At 42.5% G+C, this 10,619-nt stretch overlaps 1 protein-coding gene across 1 annotated transcript; it reads left to right on the forward strand.

Moving 5' to 3' along the window:
- The first annotated feature begins 1,260 nt into the window (after positions 1-1,260).
- Positions 1,261-7,755, forward strand: parp12b (poly (ADP-ribose) polymerase family, member 12b). Its single transcript, XM_084049851.1, has 8 exons — positions 1,261-1,626; positions 2,677-2,808; positions 3,703-3,946; positions 4,539-4,634; positions 4,991-5,117; positions 5,209-5,377; positions 5,723-5,843; positions 6,685-7,755. Exons 1-8 carry the CDS (start codon positions 1,288-1,290, stop codon positions 6,786-6,788), a joined length of 1,332 nt encoding a protein of 443 aa, XP_083905977.1. The 5' UTR covers positions 1,261-1,287; the 3' UTR covers positions 6,789-7,755.
- Positions 7,756-10,619: the final 2,864 nt, after the last annotated feature.

Consider the following 10,619-nt stretch of genomic DNA (forward strand, 5'->3'; position numbering starts at 1 on the left):
TCACAACGCATCACAAACCAAATCTTGAAAAAGGTGAAACATTTGGAATAGTCTTTTAAGTAATTCAACAAAAATATTGTATGTGGAATGTGGACAGGGGGTCGCTGGCACAAAATATGTTCAGTTGGGGTCTGTGGGCATATTAATTTGGGGGTCCTTGGTTTGAAAATGTTTCAGAAACCCTTGTTTAAACAACATTTAGGTAACACGCCCAAATAAACAACCACACTTTAAAAACAAGACAAAAAAAACGCAACCCGCAACTAACCAATATTTACAAGAAACTTTACAGGGGGGGGAAAGCCCAAAGTCGCTTATAATAAGCGGACATGGCAACACTGGTACCGCTCAGTGCTGCGAGCTCGGCCTAATTTGCAACGAGTTAAAAACGTCTCTCTGCTGCCCCCGTGTGTTGAAGTGGGTTCAGGGGTGAAACAATTTCTCAAAATCTCTAAACTTGCCTTTACTTATCATATTTAATAATGTGAGCCGTATTTTATATCACGCCAATAATCGTCCTGCTTTATAATTATCCATAGTTAGGCAGCAGACATTAGACAAATGGGGGGAAATCATCTTTACCCACCACAGTGTATGTGTGACGACCTATGTTTTACTGTATATGGTTGCGACCGACCCAGTCTACCGTATAATAATAACAACCCATGGTTGGACCCACTTCCAGTGTTGCCAGGTTGTGTGAGAGAAATAAGCAACCAGGTCTACGAAAACAAGCCCAAAAGAAGCAATTTAGGTCACACTGATTGATTGAATTCTTTATTAACAGTTTGCAAAAAAAGATCAGAGGTACAGTTTTATACAACTTAGGGATGCTAAAAGGATAAACCCAAGAAAGCACTACGCCATTGAATGTTCAATTCATCAAAACAATAATATACAATAATGCCAAAATAAAACACACGAGCACTTTAAACCTATATGCGTCCTGCTATTTGAAACTAGATGATCTACAAGCAAGCTCACAACACGTCCGTATGCGACACACTGTGAGCTTAATTGTAGATCTGCTATTTTCAAAAACCCTGCAATAAAATGTGGAATATTTGGAACATTTTTAAAACATTCTAGACACAAATGCTCCTTGGCACAAAACGTTTTCATGAAAATATTTTTGGAAGCAAGCCTAAATAAGCAACTACACTTCAGAAACAAGCCAAAAGCAACCAACTTTACAGAAAAAACAAGCCCAAAGTCACTTATAACAAGCAGACCTGGCAACACGGGACCCACTTCCGCTGTGTGTGGCTCCCAGACCCAGACAGTAAAATGTCTAATAGCTATGCTAGAATCATTCACTATGCCACCAGTGTCCTGTGCAGCAACAAAGGCTCCATGCCTCTGGTCCAGCTCCACAGGCGGGTCTTCCAGCGCTTCGACATCACCGAGGACGAGTTCTTCTGCTACATAGTGAAGCAGTGTCCTCGCTTCTTGGTGGTGAAGAAGAGCCAGGAGGAAGAATGGGGTACCACCGACTGTGCCATTGTGGCCAAGACGTCCCTGCGACTGTGCAGGAGTTACTCCAAACAAGACTGTACCGATTGTCAGAATCTGCACTTGTGCAGATATTTCGTTTATGGGAACTGCAGATATGGGAAAGGAAGGCAAGTTAACGGATTGGTAGTCTTGGATCAAGACCATCATAGATGTATTTAATCGAGTCTGACTTTTACTTTCGTATCTACGATAGTGTTGGCTAGCACCCCCCAGTGCGTCCTGCACTTAAGCCCGTACTTCTCCGTAAATGTACAGAAGATGTATATATAATATGCTTACCCGATTGCCCCAAATGTTAACTAGCGCTGCGGAGTCTTTGTGCAATGTATTAGTCCGTATTTTTCAATAGATATGTGTTTTAATCCCGTCTGTGGCTGAACGCCATTTCCCCCTCGTTTACTTCCTGTTTACATTGAGTGCAATTCTGGCTTTCACCGGAAGCGCCCCGTCACTACCGCCCATTGAGGAATACAGGGAACTGCCGGCAGAATCCGACACAGACGGGATTAAAACACTTCTATATTGAAAAATACGGACTAATACATTGCATAAAGAGTCCGGACCGCTAGTTAACATTTGGCGCAACCGGGTAAGCACCTTATATATCTTTTTGTATATATAGGGAGAAGTACAGGCTTTACTGGTGAAAGTGCAGGACGCACTGGGGGGTGCAGGCCAAGACTATCGTAGATACGAAAGTAAAAGTCAGACTCGATTAAAATACATCCATAATAGTCTTGATCAAAGGCTAAATGTTTGGGCTGTCGACATGGCAACGCTGTCACATGTATGAATGTCTAGTGACAGCAGCCTCCCTCCCTGCGGCTACACACTATAGAATTCTGCTACACTCAGTTAAGAGCAGATTTTTCTGCCAGCAGGCCTAACATATTTCGCATTCAGCTCAGGAGTCAGGATGGTGTAAAGTAAAAGCTAGCTGTTGATTAGGGAGACCATCTATAACCACTGCAGATGTGCTAGTTATTATAATGTCTTGACAGATTGGTTGAAATAACGCCTTCTTAGTCATTAAAATTTCAAATGGATACATTAACCCTGATAATGTTTTACTGTGTACCTGTTTAGTTATGAAACGTAATGCATTGTCTAGAGAGTAGACAATAGTGATGATCACCTTATATCTTTGTTCTCTGTAGGAAGCCATGCAAGTTCTCCCATGATGTACGTTCAGATCACAACTATCCTTTGCTGAGAGAGTGCACTTTGCATGAGCTGAGTGAGGATGACCTGTTCCTACTGCTGCTGCAGAATGACCCCAGCCTGCTGCCCGAGGTAACCCCACCTAACCCACACCTCACACACATACACACAAGACACTTGCATTTTAATTCCAAAAAACATTTGTTTTTCAAAGTTTGGCAGCTGCTTCCCTTGTAGATACCCCCAAGCTGGACATACAGTGTGTCCTCAAAGGGAATAAATCAATTCATTATTGAAACACATTTTCTTGTTATCCAATGTGATCTCAATTTAAATGTGGGACGTTTTTGCGTTACAGGTTTTTCTGCTGATAGGCGTGGTGCTTCTATCTGCCAGTGTGTCAGTGCTATAGCTGGTCTTGCTTTCATTTTCACTTCTGCTCTTTCTCAACCTGTCTGGACAGGGAAGAACCCAGAGTAGTTAACGCGCATCCTGTTATTTGTGGAACGGGAGGTAAGGTGTACGAGTGCAGCTTCAGTGAAATGACGGTCCTCTTTGATTGGATGATGCACCTGTGAATGTGAAGCAGTTTCACTCGCTACAGTAAAGAGTAAAAAAAGACATACTGTAGTCCATAGTGTGGTTAGTAGAGTAGTTCAAGTGTAAACCAATTCAAGACAAAAAAAAAAAAAAAGTAAAGCCCAGATGGGGTGAAGAAGTGGATGAAGAAAAGCCTTGAGGAACCTGGGGGAGAACCTGTATCTTTTTTAAAACATCAAAAGAAAACAAACAAACAAAAAAAGAAAATATAAAAAAAGCACCCTGTTGATGTGCGTATGGCCTGAGGGAAGTGTCCGTGTCCAGTGAGGTAAAGTAGAACACTTAAGTGTGTGAGGTTTTATTATTTTTTGTTTGATTGCCCTAACCCTCTGACAGTCCAGTACAGTATGTTGACATTGTGTGGCAGCATGCAGAGATGTTGCCAAGGTGGTTCTCCCTTAATGTTAACGTGTGCCCCTCATGCAGGTGTGTTCTCACTACAATAAGGGCACTGGACCGTATGGCACCTGTACATTCCGAGACGACTGTGCCAAGGTGCACTTGTGCATGCACTATGTGCAAGGCGATTGTCTGTTTGGCCACAAGTGCAAGCGGCAACACATCTTAGAGCAACATGGATGCCGTATGCTGGAGGAGAGGGGACTCAGTGGGGACATCATTCATGACCTGCCTTTCATCTACCAGAACATTTACCACCTCACCATATCAGGTGTGTACAAAATATATACTGATGATCTGCATTTTGGTTCTGAGAGAGAAAGTTTACACCAAAGTAAACTTCATGACTATTAAAGTGATTATACGGTGCAAATAGCAGGATATGTGTACTTTCTTCTGTCAGAAAAAGTATGACAGACATGCAGTATAAAACTTTTCTGACAAAATCTATAATGTCACTTTTTCCTAAGACTGTTGTCCTCTAGGGAGAGGAAGAGAGAGGGTTAGAAAGAGAAATTAAAGTGATTGGGAAATTAAAGCGATTCGAAACATTTGGAAACATGGAACATGACCTTTACTTAGAATTGCTTTATATACTTTGTGGAAAATCAATTACAGTAGTGTCAAACATCATATTAACATCATGTTAAAAGTATATTTGTAGACGCCAGGCTTCTGATTATAACCATATTATTAACATCACCCATGCTCACACTTGCTCCATCATACAGCAGCATTGAATTCATCATGGGTCTCACAATTGAGTTTTTCATGAATTCATGAATTTTTGTTAAGAACAGAATTAAGAATAGTATGACACTCATTTCTTGTGTATTCTTGTTATCTCTTGATTTGAATGTTAGAGAACATGCCTGACCCACTCTCAAGGATTGCCACTCAGACAGATGAGAGGAATGAGATCTGCCTACATTTCATGCGCAAAAACTGTAGATTCCAGGGTGAGCTTTTATTTAACCCTATACAGTTGCTTTGGATAGTCTTTTCTGATTGGCTGCGGTGGCACCAAACCCACCCATGCAAAGCATAATCAATGTTCCCACTGAATGATAATCACTATCAGCACCACTTTGCACTCCCACTATTGCAAGTCCCCTTTGATTTCACTTGGTGGCGACAAAGGATCAACTTTTAAATATGGATGAGCGTGTGGCTATATCATATATTTATATGCTGTTTGCAGAGACACGACATTTGGGATTATACTGTAAAGCTATGGGTCACTCACTGATTTCCCCTTAGAAGATATTTCAAATGTTTTAAGTAAAAAAATCCTGTTATTTCATGCTTTTTCTAGACAAGTGTGTACGTGTGCATTTTAACCTTCCCTACAAGTGGGAGATATTTGAAGGAGACTGCTGGAGGGATCTGAAGAACATGGAGGAGATTGAGCGTACCTTCTGTGACCCGCGCAAAACGCAAAGGTGACATGTAAATTCCTCCTCCCAAAATGTACTCATCAATGAACGTGAAAGTAAAAAATAGTTGCTGATTCTCTTGATGGTATCTCGGCAGCCCGGGTGCGAGGCCCGTGGACTTCCTGGCCATGACACGGGAGTCCGTCCCGGTTCGTCGTCTCTCCACAGTTTCTTCAGTAACTAAGCCAGCCCACTACATCCTGACCACTGAGTGGCTGTGGTACTACAAGGGCGACCATGAGAACTGGGTCGAGTATGGACGGCCGGTGGGTCATTTTGTTAAGACTTCATCCCTACCAAGCTCCAATGGCTGTCATTCTGTGGAGAACCCTAATTCTCAAACCTCTACGAGTAATATTAAAGATCCCCATAGGGATTGGGGTGACTTCATAGCCAAGTGGTTCGAGCACAATTGCTATCGGAGTCAATTAAAGGCTAAAAAAGAATCCCCTTGGGGATTAATAATAATCATAATAATAATAATCACATGTAATGTGTATTGCATAAACTGTATGAAAACGGATAAAACATTAAAGTTTTTTTAATTCAGCCACAATTTCAGAATGAGTAATAGAAATGAAAGACTTTAATTTGTGTTCTTCTTGGGTTAGGATGATAAGCAGCGCCTAACGTCAGTGACGTCCCGGGATCTGGAGGAGGCTTATGTCGCCGATAACACAGCTGAGATCACGGTGATGAAAGGCCACCGCCAGTACTACCTGAGCTTCCAAGGTAACGGCTCTCCTCTCTGTTCTGTCCCATCACGCTCCATCAGCAGGGTCCAGGAAACTGAATCCTATTTAGAAACTACACTGAAAAGGATCGCCACACAGTGAAATCCTAAGTGTTAACTTTTCCATTTGTAACTCTTGACAGTGTACCAATCTAACCAAATGAACCCGTAAGATCCATTTGGACACTCAGTGTGAAAGCTGCAATTCGTAAACTTTTATTTCCTACCCGAGATTCGAACCCGAGTCTCCCACATGAGACCAAATTTCTACCTCTCATTCCAAGGGGCAATTCCTACTTTGCCACTGGCCAGGGGAGATATTGTGCTTATGAGCTTCAGGCAGTACTGCGTGTCAACCAGTTGGGTGTCCTACCCGTCAGAATTAAAAACACATCTTTTTGAAATCTTAACTTCATATAATTGGTCCTCACTAATGTGTTTTATAAGATGGTACCATTTCTGCCTTTACACTCTTTGTCTCAGAGGTAGGCTGTGGACAGTTCAGAAACCTGCCTAGGAATAACCTCATTAGTGGGGTTTCCAATTAAAACTACTGTACAGCCTTTCTCTTCCCGGAAAGTTAGAATGTTGAAATTGAGTTTGGATTGTTTGAAAATCTGCCTACCGATGGTCATTTCAAACAAGATTTCACAGTCCACCTCAGATACAGAGAGTGTTGTGTGTGTGTGTATACAGAAATGGTACTGTCCTAAAGTGTAGTGAGCATTAGTAAGGAGCCATGGAGATCATGGAGACTATCTTGAAAAAAAGGTGAACTGTTCCATTTAGCATTGCTCCCCTTCTGCATCTTTATCCCGTTCTCCTCGCTCTTTGTTGCAGACATGTACCAGCGGAACCTCAAGCACAACACCAAGAGGAAAGTGAGGCGTCTGCCGAAGTTCATCTCCATCAGAGAGGTGGAGAAACTGACGTCCGCTCTGTAGAGGAGGACACACTTCCTTCCCGGAATAAAAGAGTGCCTTAACTCTGCCTGTCTAGTTGAGGGACAGAGATGTTTGCCTTTATTTGACACAGACACCTCTCTGCACTGGACCTGTGTCCACGCAGTAAACTCTGGAGTGCTAATTTATCTATTGAGGGTGTAACAAGATGGGGTCTAATTAATGGTGTGGCTTCCATGTGGACCGTGGACTTCGTATGATGTCAGTACTATGACATCCGTTGTCTCCATAGTTTGGTAAAGTTTCCTTTGACTTCCAGTATGAAATTTTAGTTTTAAGAAATTAAGATTTTCCAAAAGTATCGACTATATGTGAAAAATATTTACATATTTTACTTTGCCTACAGTGTTACATGAAATGTGGCGCTGATGCATCAAGTGGTTTGCAAGATTAGCTAGTACGGACACACACTATGACATCCGTTGTCTCCATAGTTTGGTAAAGTTTCAGCCCAGTCTGACCTCCTTTGACTTCCAGTATGAAATTTTAGTTTTAAGAAATTAAGATTTTCCAAAAGTATCGACTATATGTGAAAAATATTTACATATTTTACTTTGCCTACAGTGTTACATGAAATATGGCGCTGATGCATCAAGTGGTTTGCAAGATTAGCTAGTACGGACACACACACACACACACACACACACACACACACACAGCCCTACAGCACTGTAAAAAATGTTGGGTCATTCTCAGAGTTAAATTAACACTCCAACTTTTGCAATAGAGAGCTCTTATGAAAGCACCTTGCTGAAACGTGTTGTTTAATTTTATGCTTCCGTGATAACGCTTCTGATGTTTTGTTACATGTGACTGACTTTTCTTTTTTGTTTGTTTATAATATTATCAAAGCAGTAGAATTTGAAGGCTCAAGTGTAATGCACTGACAACGAGAGGATATGGAAGTAAGTTCTATTTGCCTTTTTTGACTAAATACATATTAAGGCTGTGTCTGTTGTCTTTATTATTCAAATAATAATTTGCTTGTAAGGTCACTATGAACTGAGCAACAAAAACGTGATGTTTCAACTGTAAAAATCTTTTTGCTATAAATATATAAGCCATATCCATCTACAGGTTACAACTTACAGCTAAGCAGATTGCATCCATCCATACAATGTAACGTAATTTATTTATAACCACCTGATAAGTGATATTAGTTGATACAGTAGACTATCTGTCAGTCAAGTCATTCCCCCATGGCCCCTCACTCTATCTCTCTCACACACACACACACACACACACGCACGCACGCACACCCACGCGCACACGCACACACACACACTTGTGTCTTCCTGCCCATTCCATCTAAGTGTAGCCTTCATCTCTGCCATTAACTTTGAAAGAGGACTGTCAGGGTTGGAGATCGATTCTCTGCATAAATTATGCACTTTATCCTCTGAATAAATCGAGCCTTTGTGGACAGTGCAGCTTACTGTGGAGTGTGGAGCCAAAAAAAAAGTGTTTTAAGTACATTTATACGCAATGATCAACAGTGGCTGTTACAGAACGGGGCATAAACTGGCACAGAGACCCTGATGTGCCCCGAATGAGTAGAAACTACAATCGGTCCATTGCAGTGGTTCACAAACGTTTTGGCTCGATACCCAAAAGGGAAATTTGATGTCTCCTTGTGACCCAAACTAGTGAAAATAGCAGATCTACTTGTAGATCGGCTATTTTCACTACTTCTTAGACATTTGTTTTTGAAATTGTGGAATTTCTTGGATTTTTGGCATTTATTTATGAAACTATTTAGAAAAATGTCTGATTAGTTTTTAATTCATGAACATTTTAGATAAAAAATGTAAAAAAATAAATAATGTAGGAAACCAAAAATAAGAGGATATTTACTTGTGACCCCCCAAAAAAACGTTCCTCAACCCACAAATGGGTCCCGACCCACTGTTTGGGAAACAGTGGTCTAGAGGACTTGATTGGTGACGTTTCACCCTGAGAATGAATGAATTAACGTATGACCTGAAGAGGAGTACGGGCTTTCCTTTTACACCTCTTACTGCGAGGGAAAGGCAGACTAGCGCACCAAACGGAGAATATAAGCCTAATATGCTTGTATCGAGAGACAGGTTTCTTTCTCCTTTCGTTTGCAGGCAGGGAGGGTAACCGGAAAGCTCGCCCCAAAACACGCTCGCTCCATTTCTTTCGAGGACCGCTCGCCCCCAGTGGTTCTTGTATTCTTGTATTTGTTTTACTGAGGATAAGGTTAGAAATTAGTAGGGTTACGCACAGTTTTACAGAGGTTAAGTTTAGCGATAAGGTTAAGTTTTGGCACCGTTTTACTGAGGTTACGTTTGAATAAGGTTAGGTTAGGTAGGCGCTAAGGCATAGTTTTACTGAGCTTAGGTTTAGGATAAGGTTAGGCGTTAAGCATAGTTTTACTGTGGTTAGGTTTCGAATAAGGTTAAGTTAGGTTAGACATAGTTTTGCTGAGGTTACGTTTAGGAATAGGTTAGTTTAGGCATTGCTGAGGACGTTTAGGAATATTACCAGGTGGCAACAGTTGCCGGATTTGACCCGGGCGAGCGTGTTTTGGGGCGAGCGTTCTTGTATTCGCAGGGAGCGCGCTCCGCGCCGCGCGGTTGTGGGAGAGGCGTGACGCGCCCGTACCGCTGCATCTCCAGGATGGCAGGTAGGTCTCATCGTATATTACTGAATTTAATATATTGATGCATTTTAAGAGAGACCACAGAGACCACGAGCACAGCTTTCGTTACCTAGATATGATATACAATTAAATCTAAATCAGGGTTATTACAGCAGCCAGGCCCTTTTCTCCGATCGGCTCGCCTGCTGCACAGGCTACAGATGCGAGCAGACAGCATGATTATTGCAGCCTTTCTTCTTTAAACGCTAGGCTGTGTAAATAAATGTTCTATAAAGGCGAGAAAGACTGTAATGGGTCCCTTTCCCCTCAGATCTGCTGCAGAGTGGCAGGCAGGCAGTGCCGTGGGAAATTCGCGCCTAGATGGTAATTACATCGATTAGAATTTGTGTCATGGCCAACATGATCACATTACAAGCACCGGTACTACAGTGGACGACAACCTAATTAGGAATCGGAATCGCTCTTCGACAGGCCTATACGTCAGCCCAGGTCTGTAGTAGTTGTGAAACGACATTATGAATAATCTGCACACTGGACGTGAGATGGGGTGACATATATGGGGGGCTAGCCGGCTAGGCCTATGCCCAGTAATGTGGGTCAGTCAGCCAGCTATCAATGCGATAGGACTCTGAGAGGACAGAGGAGGTGTGAGCGGCCTGTCTGCGCTGCTGCTGTAGCCTATATAAAGTAAAATACTGTATAGTTTAAAGTTAATTGATTCATCCAGGTGCCCACATGTCCCTAGTTCCTAGATGGTTTTGGTGCCCACATGTCCCTAGTTCATAGATGGTTTTGGTGCCCACCTCTTCAGGTGCCCACATGTCCCTAGTGCCCAGATGGTTTTGGTGCCCACCTCTTCAGGTGCACACATGTCCCTAGTGCCCAGATGGTTTTGGTGCCCACCTCTTCAGGTGCCCACATGTCCGTAGTGCCTAGATGGTTTTGGTGCCCACCTCTTCAGGTGCCCACATGTCCCTAGTGCCTAGATGGTTTTGTGCCCACCTCTCCAGGTGCCCAGTTATCTCCACCCCAAAGTGCCCACTTGTCCAGGTCCCACATGTCCCTAGTGCCCAGATGGTTTTGGTGCCGAGTTGTCCCCTGGTGCTCAGATGGTTTTAGTGGCCACCTGTCCTGTTACCGTTTGAAGCTGCAATCCGGAAATGTTATTACTTGAATAAAACGTTAAC

Source organism: Gymnoscopelus microlampas (assembly GCF_963454915.1).
Source record: "Gymnoscopelus microlampas genome assembly, chromosome: 23".
In the NCBI taxonomy this organism is placed as follows: Eukaryota; Metazoa; Chordata; class Actinopteri; order Myctophiformes; family Myctophidae; genus Gymnoscopelus; species Gymnoscopelus microlampas.

What these genes read in the sequence shown, in the direction of transcription:
- parp12b (XM_084049851.1), top strand. Translation starts at nt 1,288, where the DNA reads ATGTCTAATAGCTATGCTAGAATCATTCACTATGCCACCAGTGTCCTG. An exon ending in TTACCACCTCACCATATCAG is followed by an intron (nt 3,947 to 4,538) that starts GTGTGTACAAAA and finishes TTTGAATGTTAG; the next exon opens with AGAACATGCCTGACCCACTC. An exon ending in GTACTACCTGAGCTTCCAAG is followed by an intron (nt 5,844 to 6,684) that starts GTAACGGCTCTC and finishes TCTTTGTTGCAG; the next exon opens with ACATGTACCAGCGGAACCTC.